The sequence below is a fragment of the Procambarus clarkii genome, chromosome 37 (assembly GCF_040958095.1).
Source record: "Procambarus clarkii isolate CNS0578487 chromosome 37, FALCON_Pclarkii_2.0, whole genome shotgun sequence".
Lineage (NCBI taxonomy): Eukaryota > Metazoa > Arthropoda > Malacostraca > Decapoda > Cambaridae > Procambarus > Procambarus clarkii.
In genome coordinates, this window is record NC_091186.1 from 30,425,826 (window position 1) to 30,441,115 (window position 15,290).

Consider the following 15,290-nt stretch of genomic DNA (forward strand, 5'->3'; position numbering starts at 1 on the left):
ACCACTCATTCACATCAGAAAGTTGCAAATCTTCCTCACCTGCATCTCTGAATGTCTCAAAAATCGCATTATCAAAGCCCTCAAAATCATAGTCATCTTCGTCTTTATTCTAACCAGGTACCAGACTCAGAATTTTATTCCATGCATTCTTTAATGTGGTGACCTTCAACTCGCTCCATGCCTTGGCCTAGTTGTAAATTGCATCTTTAATTGAATATTTCTTGAAATTTTCTAGTGTTCTACTAGCCTTCGTATCCTTATTAGGCATCTCGTCTTCCTCAGAAAGCAGAACTTCCATAATATCTGAATTCATAGCTCTTTTATAAAGCCTTTGAGAGCATAGATAACCCCTAATCCATGGGCTGTATTACAGATGTAGTGTTTGGTAGTAAAGCCATACATGTTATTTTGCCATCAGGCGATGTTAATTTAGCAATGGGGTGAGCTGGGGCATTGTCAGTCAACAACATTGCCTTTACCTCAGCAGGATGAATTCTGCACATATTGATCTGCTGCTTTTTTACTTCTTTACAAAAGTGATTCTGGAACCAATCCTCAAAAGTAATCTGTGTGAACCAGGCATTTTTTGTGTTGTAGTAGATGACAGGTAGTCTGTTCATGCAATTTTTCAATGCTCTGAGGTTGGCACATTTCCCAACAATTGCGTACTTTGTTCGGTGACTGCCATCTGTGTTACAGCACAATAATGCTGAAATTCTTTCCTTCTTTACCTTGCAACCAGGAATTCTCTTCTCAAGCCTGAAGGCCAAGGTGTTTCTTTGAAGGCATTTCCAGTTAAAGCCTGTTACATCTGCATTGTACACTTAAAACCAGCTTAGATTATTAGATATAATGGGCTGAAAAAGTTTATGCTTATATGCATTAGCACTTCCAACATCTGCACTTAATGCATCGCCACAATTTTTCTTGTTAATGATGCCATACCTCTCTTTAAATCGACATACTTATTCAATACAAGCCTTGAAATTGTCTATGTTTAACTTTACAGCAAGTCTTTCAGCTGCATTTCTAATAGAATCAACTCAAACAGGAATTCCTTTTGCACGATGCTGTGTAAACCATTTAAATACAGATGAGTCTAAATCCATATACTTAGCAGGTTTCATTGTTTTCCTGTTGCCTATTGCATGAGTTTGAGCAAAGAATTTCTTAATATTATCCTTCTGCTTTTTTATATCACAAATTGTAGCTTTACCGATGTTGAATTCTTGGGCGAGTTGAGTGACAGAGTATCCACGCTCTACTTTCTCTATCAAGTCAACTTTCTGATCAATTGACAAATGTTTTCTCTTTTGTTTTATACCTTCAATACCATGAATGCTGCTCTGAGACATCTTGACAGATTAAATGTGTTCAAACAGTAAAAATTGTTCAAATTTATCATGAAAATCCTTCGCACGCGAGTCCGACGTTTTTACCCCAGGAAGAGGAGAAGCACATGGTGCCAGCCATCTCATCCAGGTCCAATGCGTTGACATGACCTGTGCTTATTTTATAGGCATACTGAAAATTTGATGTACATATTGACTGTTACAAATTGTTTTATTTAAAATATTATTATTGTTATAATTAGTGAAATATTGTTAGTTTTGAAGTTTAAAGCATTTTATACAGTACAGTTCTGTATTAACCCTTAAGCTGTGCATGGCATACATATACGACAGGACCTGACGGCAAAGTTCAATTTCTCAAATTTTTCTCTAATGCTTTCTAATTTTTGTGCATACTAGCAAATCTTGTAACTTTGTCTAAATGATCACAAACATAACTTGAAAAATAAGAAAATAAAAAATAATTATAAAATTGAATATTGAATACTTCAGATTTTGAGATCAGCTGCAAAAATATAAACTACTGTATCACCAATCGTTCATTTGGTGTTATTATGCTCTCAGTATAGTATATGATCTTCATTTTCATAGATTTAGAATATATGTTTTCAGTTTAATTTACTGTAAAAATAATCATCAATGTGGCATTTGAATTATGCGCCAAATTTAGAAAAAAAATTGATTACTACAAACATTTAGGGTTTGTGAAAAATCCATTCTAATAGGATTGTAGAACAGGCAACTGTGCACATTATTTGTAACAATGGTGAGAATCGGTCAGAAACTGAATTTTTTTAAGCTGATTCAAAGTTTTAGAGATAATTGAAGTTGAAGTTATCGACAATGAATAAGGTAGTTCTAATTCATTAATTTACTTATATGTTTTAATAAACGTTGTTTGGCACTCGTACTCGAATATGTGAAAGTTGTAGGTCAATATGTATTGGAATGATGTTAAGAAAAAATAACTCCCCAAAAAACTAAATATAGGGAAAATTATAATGATTTAGGGGGATAAAAATGTATATTTTATAAAAGTGATAAAGCCCTAATCGGGTCCCTAATCATCAAAACCGTCTAAAGAGACAAAGAAAATAGAATTTGAAATCTGTGAAAAACTCAGTAATAAAAAATTCAAAGTCCTAAGTTCTGCCAGTTGTGACTGATTCATTTGGTGACCAATATCATTCTATCTTGACATAGCTAGGGGTGCATAGTATGCACTCTCCAGGATGTAGAGGTTACAACAAAATAAGATAATAAACAAAGGAGAAAAAAAATGGACATTGGTGAAAGTAACAGATATTAACATTAGGCAATGCATTTTTATATTTAACAATATAGAGCATGATAACATACTCATTATTATTGGTATTATGATGTATTACTCAGCAATGCTATACAGACACCAGCTGCATATCCACTTTGTGGACACTTCTTGCTACTATTCTTCTTTGTACATTGTACAAGTGCTTGCATCTCTTTATTACTGCATTATCCCTCATTTCCAGTTAATAGGAGCTGTTCTCCTTTTCAAAAAAAAATTGTCTTAAATACATTTCTGAACATATTGGAATGAAACTTTCATGATGCTTATGCCAATAAGTTGGAGATTTGTTTAACATTTAATATTAATTTTCACATAATTCAAATATTTTTTGCCCAGCCCCAGCTTTTACAGCCCAGGCTGTAGCAGCTTTAGGGTTAATGCACGTGGTTTGTATTACGTAGGCTTTTTTTTTATTATTATTATTTTTTCTACCACAGACGTGGCCACACATTTACAATGCTAACCAGCATATATACATTTTCTTCTGTCCTCCATGGACAGGGTTAGAGATGTGTTAAACATATAGTTCAAGGGTTTATTGAACAATCAACCACAGAAGGTGATTCGATGCTTTTAAAATGCTAAGCTAACCTACATACGTAAATACATAGATACACAGATTTACGTATGCCCTACATAAAGTGTTCGATGTGTCTTTTACTTAGTGTCATTAATGTACATTTACAAAGGTGAAATGTAATTCTGATCAGCTTCCATATATACTTTATACACATATATATACATACACACACACACACATATATGTACATATACATATATACACACACATGCATTCACATACATTTATCTCTTTTACTCTGACAGGGTGAGATAACTGATAGAGAAACTAGTGTGCAATTAAGCACTTAATCACTGAAGGTGATAAAGGTGCTTTTACAAGCTCAGGTTATATAGTTGCATCACATACATACATTGTATAATTGATACATTACATGGTTAATCTTGGGTACAGTTGGCTGTTAGAGAGGGAGGGGAGGCAGCCGAGAACCTGCCCATACCCTCTTCCCTTTTCCTGCCCACCATCCTTACTCCTGCCCACCCTCCTTACTCCTGCCCTACCCTCCTTACACTTGCCCACACTCCTTACTCCTGCCCTACCCTCCTTACTCTTGCCCACCCTCCTTACTCCTGCCCATCCTCCTTATTCCTGCCCACCCTCCTTACTCCTGCCCATCCTCCTTATTCCTGCCCACCCTCCTTACTCCTGCCCATCCTCCTTATTCCTGCCCACCCTCCTTACTCCTGCCCACCCTCCTTACTCCTGCCCACCCTCCTTATTCCTGCCCCACCCTCCTTACTCCTGCCCCACCCTCCTTACTCCTGCCCACCCTCCTTACTCCTGCCCACCCTGCTTACTCCTGCCCACCCCTCCTTACTCCTGCCCACCCCTCCTTACTCCTGCCCACCCCTCCTTACTCCTGCCCACCCCTCCTTACTCCTGCCCACCCCTCCTTACTCCTGCCCACCCTCCTTACTCCTGCCCACCCTCCTTACTCCTGCCCACCCTGCTTACTCCTGCCCACCCTGCTTACTCCTGCCCACCCCTCCATACTCCTGCCCACCCTCCTTACTCCTGCCCACCCTCCTTACTCCTGCCCACCCTGCTTACTCCTGCCCACCCCTCCTTACTCCTGCCCACCCCTCCTTACTCCTGCCCACCCTCCTTACTCCTGCCCATCCTCCTTATTCCTGCCCACCCTCCTTACTCCTGCCCACCCTCCTTATTCCTGCCCACCCCTCCTTATTCCTGCCCATCCTTCTTACTCCTGCCCCACCCTCCTTACTCCTGCCCACCCTCCTTATTCCTGCCCACCCTCCTTACTCCTGTCTACCCTCCTTACTCCTGCCCACCCTCCTTACTCCTGCCCACCCTCCTTACTCCTGGCCACCCTCCTTACTCCTGCCCACCCTCCTTACTCCTGGCCACCCTCCTTATTCCTGCCCACCCTCCTTACTCCTGTCTACCCTCCTTACTCCTGCCCACCCTCCTTACTCCTGCCCACCCTCCTTACTCCTGGCCACCCTCCTTACTCCTGCCCACCCTCCTTACTCCTGCCCACCCTCCTTATTCCTGCCCACCCTCCTTACTCCTGCCCACCCTCCTTACTCCTGCCCACCCTCCTTACTCCTGCCCACCCTCCTAACTCCTGCCCACCCTCCTTACTTTTGCTCAAAGCACAATACCTAAAAAAATTATTTAATTTTTCTAAACATTTACTATGTTTTGGTGGGAGAAATTTAGTCATAGAAACCTTAAATTTGTTTTATTTTGCCTTAATAGGTAATACTGCTTCCAGTCTCTGCTCGGCTACCCAGGACAATAGCAAACACAACTTCTGCCCATTAATGATGGTAAGGACAATTTTATTCTTACTGTACTACCAGTGTGTGTGTTTATCATGTTGAAGTCAATATCTAGTGATTGTGAGTGTATTAATCAAGATATTTTCATTAACTAGTGTATTAATGTTGGTGTTGTCATTTACCAGTGATGGAGAGTGTATTGATTATAGTCATTACCCAATGATGTTGAGTGTATTAACCCTTGTGTTGCTAAGGGCTGTTTGCCCCTTGTCACCCACAGGCGCAAAACAAAAAATAAACAAAAATCTTCCTAAACTGTTAATTTGTGTTCCCTGACCACAAGAGAGAGAGAAAAAATTAATCGTACATACAAATGACATAAATGAGCCGACAATATGAGCGATGACGTCACACCCTGCATGCTTGCTCAAGCAAGGTGCGTCCCAGAGGCATTGCGCGCAGTCCTCAAGCAGTCAGAATTGCCACAAATTTATTTTTGCTGCATTATTTACAGTGTCTAGACATTTTATCACAAATATTATTCACTAATTGTGTTGCATATAATGTTACTTCATGTTCAGTGGTAATAAATGTTGCATACATTGAGTATACAGATGCGCACAAAAATATTTTCCCATTATGCCAATATAATATGTATTCACATTGTTCATTATTATATTTACACACATGCACACACTATTTACAGGTTTTTGCACTATTATTGCACATTTAGAATTCTTGGAGAGAGTGGTAGTTGTTGAAGCAGTTGACAGCACACAATGGGACTGCACACGCTTCACACCATGTTTGCACAAGTTTACGTTTCTGATCTCTTTTATTGTTCTACAAACTAAGCAATCACGTTGGCCTATTGCACGCTTTCCAGCTGGTGGCATATGTTTTAGTCTGTGTGCTTGAAAGCCCTCAATGTGAGCAAGCCTGGGTGTAGCAGCATGCTGCAACACTGGGTTCATGATGGGCCTTTGTGTGCCAGAAACATCTTTGCCAAACTTTGCTAATAACTGTGTCCCAAGTGTAAAAGCAAACAAACGGAAATTTGGTTTACGTCCAGTTTTCACCAGATACATATTATAGCTGTTCAGCAGGGCCTCGTAGGGCCTCTGCAGGGCCTCTGCAGGGCCTCGTAGCCTGGTGGATAGCGCGCAGGACTCGTAATTCTGTGGCGCGGGTTCGATTCCCGCACGAGGCAGAAACAAATGGGCAAAGTTTCTTTCACCCTGAATGCCCCTGTTACCTAGCAGTAAATAGTTACCTGGGAGTTAGTCAGCTGTCACGGGCTGCTTCCTGAGGGTGGAGGCCTGGTCGAGGACCGGGCCGCGGGGACACTAAAAAAAGCCCCGAAATCATCTCAAGATAACCTCAAGCAAATAGGGAGTGAGCTAGGGAACAGTGATCACAAAGAAATCAGATTTAGCATAGAATGGAATAGACCTGTAGGAGAAAATTCTGTTAAAGTGCCAGATTTTCGAAAAGCTGATTTTAATAGCCTAAGAAATTTTTTGGGTCAAATTGATTGGAAAGTCTTGGGTATGGGGTGGGGGCCGGTCTTGGAGCGAGACATGTACCCAGCGATAGGTGACGTAAATGGGGATTTCGATGTGGATTCAATATATAACTTATTTAAGAATATTCTAAACAAAGCACAGGAACGTAGTATACCATACAAATTGAATAGATCGAATACTAATGACCCAAAGTGGATAACAAAGAATTTGAAGAACCTTATAGGTAAAAAGAGAGCTTGATACAAAAGGATTAAAAATGGGGAGGTCACTTTAGAACAGGAATTCGTACAACTGGTTAGAAATGTTAAAAAAGAGATAAGGAAAGCAAAAAGAAACTATGAAGTTCGCATAGCAGGGCAAGCAAAGACAAATCCTAAAGGGTTTTTTCAGTTATATCGTACTAAGACTAGGGAAAGGATAGGTCCATTAAAAACTGAGACAGGTCAAATAACAGATAGTGATGAAGAGATGAGTAGTATTTTTAATAAATATTTTGTATCTGTATTTACTAAAGAGGAACTTAACAATATGCCTTCAGCCGAACAAGTCTATGTGGGTGGGGACGAGGACAGGTTGACGAGTTTAACAGTTACCAGGGAGGATGTTCTTAAACAAATAGTAAAACTCAAACCAAACAAATCCCCAGGGCCGGATGAAGTGTTTGCCAGGGTGCTTAAAGAATGCAAAGAGGAGCATTGTGACCCACTGTCAACCATATTTAATAAATCAATAGAGTCAGGCAGAGTGCCAGAGTTTTGGAAAGTTGCTAATGTGATACCAGTTTTTAAGAAAGGAGATAGATCACTTGCGTCTAACTATCGACCAATTAGCCTAACGTCTATTGTGGGAAAGTTACTCGAATCTATAATAGCAAATAAAATTCGTCTTCATCTTGAAAAACATAAATTAATAATTGAGTCGCAACATGGTTTTATAAATGGCCGTTCATGTTTAACATAAGAACATAAGAACATAAGAACATAAGAACAAAGGTAACTGCAGAAGGCCTATTGGCCCATACGAGGCAGCTCCTATTCTATAACCACCCAATCCCACTCATATACTTGTCCAACCCGTGCTTGAAACAATCGAGGGACCCCACCTCCACAATGTTACGCGGCAATTGGTTCCACAAATCAACAACCCTGTTACTGAACCAGTATTTACCCAAGTCTTTCCTAAATCTAAACTTATCCAATTTATATCCATTGTTTCGTGTTCTGTCCTGTGTTGATACTTTTAATACCCTATTAATATCCCCCCGTAACAAATTTGTTATCTTTTTATTCTAGCATTGTTGAGGCAGTTGATAGTGGTAAGGATTGCGATGTTGTATACCTTGACTTTAGCAAAGCTTTTGATACAGTGCCACATGAAAGACTGATTAAAAAAATAGAGTCTCATGGTATTGGGGGTGCTATATTAAGCTGGATTAGGGCATGGCTATACCAAAGGAAACAGAGTTAGTATAAATGGAATCAAGTCAGAGTGGGAAAATGTTGTAAGTGGAGTGCCTCAAGGCTCTGTCCTGGGACCTCTGTTGTTTATAATATATATAAATGATTTAGATTCAGGTTTGAGTAGCAACATTTGCAAATTTGCCGATGATACGAAAATCGGTAGGGAAATTAATTCGGAGGAGGACTCACTATCACTTCAAGTTGATCTAGATAGGGTTTTGAAATGGTCAAAGGATTGGCAGATGCAGTTTAATGCTGATAAATGCAAAGTTCTGAGGTTAGGTAATGATGATAGAGTTACAAGATACGAGCTAGATGGTGTTGTGATTGCGAAGTCGGATTGCGAAAGGGATCTGGGAGTTATGATTAGTAAGAATTTAAAACAAAAGGATCAATGCATAAATGTTCGTAATAAGGCAAATCGGACACTTGGATTTATTAATCGCAGCGTTAGTAACAAGACACCTGGTGTGGTTCTCAAGCTATATCTTGCTCTAGTTAGGCCCCATTTAGATTATGCAGTTCAGTTTTGGTCGCCATATTATAGAATGGATATAAATTCACTTGAACGTGTCCAGCGTAGGATGACTAAGTTAATTCCCCAAATTAGAAATCTTTCATATGAAGAAAGATTAACAAAGCTTAAGTTGCATTCACTGGAAAGGCGAAGAGTTAGGGGTGACATGATAGAGGTTTACAAGTGGATGAATGGACATAACCGGGGGGATATTAATAGGGTATTAAAAGTATCAACACAGGACAGAACACGAAACAATGGATATAAATTGGATAAGTTTAGATTTAGGAAAGACTTGGGTAAATACTGGTTCAGTAACAGGGTTGTTGATTTGTGGAACCAATTGCCGCGTAACATTGTGGAGGTGGGGTCCCTCGATTGTTTCAAGCACGGGTTGGACAAGTATATGAGTGGGATTGGGTGGTTATAGAATAGGAGCTGCCTCGTATGGGCCAATAGGCCTTCTGCAGTTACCTTTGTTCTTATGTTCTTATGTTCTTAAGTTGCATTCACTGGAAAGGCGAAGAGTTAGGGGTGACATGATAGAGGTTTACAAGTGGGTGAATGGACATAACAATGGACAATGGACGTAACGTGGTGGAGGTGGTGTCCCTCGATTGTTTCAAGCGCGGGTTGGACAAGTATATGAGTGGGATTGGGTGGTTATAGAATAGGAGCTGCCTCGTATGGGCCAATAGGCCTTCTGCAGTTACCTTTGTTCTTATGTTCTTAACAAAGGGGATATTAATAGGGTATTAAAAGTATCAACACAAGACAGAACACGAAACAATGGGTATAAATTGGATAAGTTTAGATTTAGGAAAGACTTGGGTAAATACTGGTTCAGTAACAGGGTTGTTGATTTGTGGAACCAATTGCCGTGTAACATTGTGGAGGTGGGGTCCCTCTATTGTTTCAAGCATGGGTTGGACATGTATATGAGTGGGATTGGGTGATTATAAATAGGAGCTGCCTCATATGGGCCAACAGGCCTTCTGCAGTTGTCTTTGTTCTTATGTCATTATGATGTTGGAGTGAGGGAGACTGGCTGGGTGTGGCTGCTCTCACTCGAGATGTTCTGAATGTGTTCATGGCCAAATGCTCCTATTGGCCCATAAGAGGCAGCTGCTATTGGCCCATACGGGGCAGCTGCTATTGGCCCATACGAGGCAGCTGCTATTGGTCCATATGAGGCAGCTGCTATTGGCCCATACGGGGCAGCTGCTATTGGCCCATACGAGGCAGCTGCTATTGGCCCATACGAGGCAGCTGCTATTGGCCCATACGAGGCAGCTCCTATTGGCCCATACGAGGCAGCTGCTATTGGCCCATACGAGGCAGCTGCTATTGGCCCATACGAGGCAGCTGCTATTGGCCCATACGCGGCAGCTGCTATTGGTCCATACGAGGCAGCTGCTATTGGCCCATACGAGGCAGCTGCTATTGGTCCATATGGGGCAGCTGCTATTGGTCCATATGGGGCAGCTGCTATTGGCCCATATGGGGCAGCTGCTATTGGCCCATATGGGGCATCTGCTATTGGCCCATATGGGGCAGCTGCTATTGGCCCATACGGGGCAGCTGCTATTGGCCCATACGGGGCAGCTGCTATTGGCCCATACGGGGCAGCTGCTATTGGCCCATACGGGGCAGCTGCTATTGGCCCATACGAGGCAGCTGATATTGGCCCATACGAGGCAGCTGCTATTGGCCCATACGAGGCAGCTGATATTGGCCCATACGAGGCAGCTGATATTGGCCCATACGAAGCAGCTGCTACGCGGTGTTCTGAATGTGTTGATGGTGAATGTATATAGTGTGTAAATAGATTGTATATATACACAAATTAGCATGATACATAGTAAATATGTGCTGCATATGTGTACACAAGTTTCATGCACGTAACAGTGTTTACGGACAGTACGGATGTTGTACTGCGATATTATAGTGTACGTGTTCATTATACATTGGATTGGCACATAAAAACAATGAAAATGTATTTGGAAAGGTGCGCAAAAAATGAACGAAAATATATTCGCGGCAACTCGCGCGCCCCGCCCCGAGCGCCCCACCGCCCCCGAGAGCTTACGGCACGGGCGCACGGGGAATGATGCCGTCACGCCCCAACTTCCGGACCCCATAGCAGCCAAAGTAAGTACAATTTCGACTTTTTTTTTACATACCCATACTGAGGGAAGGGTTTTTGACACTTTAAAAAGAAAAAAGAATTTTTTCCAGAGAATTTATTTCCTGCGCACTGCGGGGGTGTCACATTTGGAGGCAACGCAGTTAAGGGGTTATCCCTCTGAAATGCCAATAGCGTATAATTTTGCTCCATCAGGGGTGCGCATAACACCTTAACGACTGCACTGTGCCAAACGACAAATGCCATTCGCCAATTACTGCACCAACTGACAAAATTATTTTTTATTTCTTCGTACACAGTCGAAGTGCGCTCGCGGTAGGTTGGGTACAAAATGGGCTCTTAGGACCTCCAGTGAAAGGCAGCCATCTTGGAAAAAATTCCCAGAATGTCCTAGGGCTGCTAACTGGGTTAGTACTGAGTGAGCAACAATGAGTGGCACATGCGCCTCTGGCTCCCAAACACCTGTCCAACGTGGTGTTGACTTGGGTACAAGATGGATTCCTGAGGTGTTTGCCAGATTGAAAAAAATTCCCAGCATTCCCCACAGTCATGGGTAGGCTCATATTCAAGGTAGCAACCATGTCGTATTCATCCATATCGAGCTCCCAGCCCTAGTCGGCCATGTTTTTAAGAAGGCATATTGCTTCAAGATGAGCATGCCAGTGATTTTGATAACCCAAATCTGGAAAAAGACATAACACAGGTATATGCTACTAGTGATATGGATATTGAAGTGAACGATGTGGAGAGTGTGTACAGTACACAGCTCTCACAGCCCTGCCATGCCGGACTAGGTCATCACCATCAGTGGAACAACACAAATGAATTTTTGTATGTTCCACTGAACATTTAGTGCCAAATGCAATTCATTTATACCATCCGGGAATTTGTTAGAGCGGGGTCTGTTAGAGAGATGATGCACTGTATTTGAAAAGAAAAAATGCAAGAATAGAGAAGTGATTGCAAATATTATTCAGCAGATATGTAAGTAATAAAATTTAGCAGATACTGTATATAAGTAATAAAATTTACCAGATATAAAAGTAAATATAATAAAGAACAGAAGAGTGGGAAATTAAATAATTAATCAATTAAGATTTCTAGAGTAAACGAACTGAGATTCTAATAATTAATCAAATGGAATACAAATAATTAGCTAAGTTAAGAATTACATTAATATTGTAATACAGTGATACCTCGGTTTAAGAGTTTAATCCGTTCCTGGAGACAGCTCGTAACCCGAAGCTAATTTCCCCATAAGAAATAATGGGAAATGAATTAATCCGTTCCAGACTACCCAAAAACCTCGCTTCAAACTAAATTTTATACTTAATTCAACTAAATCTACACTACAAACCCTCTGAAATACAAATAGCGTATAATTTTGCTCAATCAGGGGTGCGCATAACACCTTAACCACTGCACTGTGCCAAGCGACAAATGCCATTCGCCAATTACTGCACCAACTGACAAAAGTATTTTTTGTTCAAGTTATTACTTACCATTGGTGATGAATGCTGTAGGTGTATGGACGATGGTGAGGAGGGGAGAGGAGGAGAGGAGTTACTGTTTGGAAGAAGAGTCCCCTTCTATTATAACATCAGGCAGTGAGGACCTCTCAGGGGTGCATTCTCTGGCACATTTTGCCTGCATAACACTAGGTCCTGGTTGTGGCTCACTGCTCGATGTTCTCACAACATATCTGTCCATGGAAGCTTGTTTTTCCCCATCTGTGCAAGATGTCTCTGTAGTGAGGCATCTCATTGTCATTGAAAAGATTAAGGCAACGGCCTACTACAGCTTTCTCTGGGTGAGTCTTTTCAATAAAAGTTTGAATCTCTTCCCACATCTGACACACCTTCTTAATTTCTGCAGAAGGGACACTCGCTATTGCCTCATCCTTCTCCACTGGAGAATCATCAGCTCGGTTGTCTTGCTGTTCCTTTTGAAGGGCTTGGAGTTCTTCGGTGGTCAGTTCTTCGTTGTTTTCTTCCACCAACTCCTCCACATCACCATCCAATTCCAAGCCCATTTGCCGGCCCAGAGTAACAATTTCCTCAACAATAGGCACATCATTTACAGGCTCAAACCCCTCAAAGTCTTGTTCTGTCACACATTCAGGCCACAATTTTTTCCAACCAGAGATCAGGGTTCTTTGAGTCACTTCTTGCCAGGCTTTGTCAACGAGTTTTAAAGCACTACAAATGTTAAAATGGTCTTTCCAGAACTCTTTGAGAGTGAGGTTTGTGGCTTCAGTCACTTCAAAACATTTCCGGAAAAGTGCCCTTTCATAAAGTTTCTTAAAATTCGCTATGATTTTCTGGTCCATAGGCTGAATTAGAGGAGTGGTGTTAGGCGGAAGGAACTTTACTGTGAGAAATTTATTGTATCTGGGCAACAAATCATCTTCCAAGCCTGGAGGATGAGCAGGAGCATTGTCGGGGAGAAGCAGGGCCTTGAGTGGCAAATGTTTCTCCTGCAGATATTTTTCTATGGCAGGGCACACCACTTCATTCACCCACTCCATAAAAAAAATCCTTGTCACCCATGTCTTATTATTAGCCTTCCACATCACATACATTTGGGTTTTCTGCACTTTATACTGTTTGAAAACCCTTGGATTTTCAGAATGATACACTAGCAAGGGTTTAATTTTCAAATTGCCACTCGCATTTCCACACAGCACAAGCGTAAACCTATCTTTCATAGGCTTGTGTCCGGGCAATGCTTTTTCCTCCTTGGTAATGTATGTCCTCTTAGGCAATCTTTTAAAGAACTTTGTAGTAATAGTTATAAGAGGGTAAATTATATGTATTTAAAGCCATTAATATAAAAAATAAGTATTTAGTAAATAATATATATATATATAAAAAACAAAATTTAGATATGGTTAGGCTAGGTAAGGCCTGATCACTCATGTGTTACTCTCAGTAATGACATTGGAAGTTCGCTGACTTCCAGTTATGTCACAATCAACAAAGAAAGCCAGCAATTGTTGGACACTTTTGATTTCATGTCTTTTGCTGTTCTTTCTTAGCAATGATCGTTCCATTCCTGGTGTAGCACTGCTTGATAAGATTTGGGTTTTGTTTGTGAATATGATGCCGTCTGTAGAGGAGGATCAACGCTGCTTGGTAAGGCACTCATTATTATAAAGATTGGTTTTATATTTGTAGCTGATTGAATGAGGTCTTACTTATCATTGAGATAAGCTAGTTTAGTGAGCATCTGCCTGGTGCTGTGGTGATTGTTTTTATCTATTCTGATAGATTTAATAGTACAGTATCATTAACCCTTAACATGCTCGGGGTCTAATATCCTGCCATCCGCACAGGCGCATGTCATTTTGAAAAAAAAAAATTTTTTTTTTTTTTTTTGCTAATCTGTTAAGTTCTGTTCACTGATCACGGGAAAAATAAAAAAAAAAATCTATTGTACTTACTTTTGTTGCAATAGAGCCGAGAAGCTCGGTGATGACGTCACAATCTGCATGTTCGCTCATGCAGTACACGCCCGGGAGGTGTTGCGCGCGGTCCTCAAACAGCCAGAGTTGCCACAAATATATTTTCGCGCTATTTATTTACAATGTCTAAGCGCATTTTATCTAATTTTTTTTCACTAATTGTGTTTCAAATACTGTTTGAACATATTTTGTATCAATAATTGTTGCATATTTGAGTATACACAGGCGCACACAAATGTTTTCAATTACGGCAATATAATATGTCATTACAGTCTATTATATTGTATGTTCTGCTTATATTTGTATATATTTACACACACGCACACGCTATCTGCTTATATGTTTACATATTTACACACTCGCACACGCAATACACACTTTGAAGCACACTTAGAAGATTTCTAGACTGTGGTAGTCATTGAAGCAGTCGACAGCACATAATGGGATACCACACGTTTCACACCATGTTTGCACAAGCTTCCGTTTCTTGTCTCTACGTGTTGTTGTTTTACACACCAAGCAATCACGTTGGGCTATTGCACGCTTCACACCAGGTGGCAAATACTTAAGTTTGTGTGCTAGGAAGCCTTCAGTGTGAGCGAGGCGTGGAGTACCAGCATGCTGCAACAGTGGGTTTATGATGGGCCGCTGAATACCTGGGACATCTTTTGCAAACTTTCCTAATAACTGTATTGCAGCATCAAATACAAAGTCACGGAAAGTGGGCTTACGTCCAGTTCTCACAAGGTACATGTTGAAACAGTTCAGCATGCTCATGTCCACAAGATGGAAGAACACTTTTTTTGTCCACCTACATGTCTTCCGCACACACTCTGCAGTGCCAATCATCATGTCTGATTTATCAATCAACCGCATGTTGATATTATAGTCTAAAACACAGTCTGGCTTATATAGTGGTGCGTTTGTTTTATGGCTCACTTTCCCACTGTTCACCATTGTTCCATCATGAATTGTTGTCAACAAGTTCACCTCTCTTTTGTCTTTCCACCGAACTGACAGAATGTTATCACTTTTCCTTCTCTGACACTCGCCAACTGCAATGTCGTTGTTAAACACAGGCATTTCCCTTCATTGTGGCTTTACTGTACCAACCAATCCGGTTCTATTTTCTAGCAAGAACCGAGCTAGCAAGGGACTTGTATAGTAATTA

General features: G+C 40.9%; 1 protein-coding gene across 2 annotated transcripts in view; it reads left to right on the top strand.

Moving 5' to 3' along the window:
• The window catches only part of LOC123765944 (E3 ubiquitin-protein ligase TRIM32-like), a 179,089-nt gene that overhangs the window by 151,315 nt on the left and 12,484 nt on the right, over positions 1-15,290 (top strand). For both annotated transcript variants that reach the window (XM_069337363.1, XM_069337362.1), the window contains exon 2: positions 4,985-5,055. In XM_069337363.1, the coding sequence (XP_069193464.1) occupies positions 5,050-5,055 (6 nt within the window). In that variant the 5' untranslated portion in view covers positions 4,985-5,049. The remainder of the gene's footprint in view (positions 1-4,984; positions 5,056-15,290) is intronic.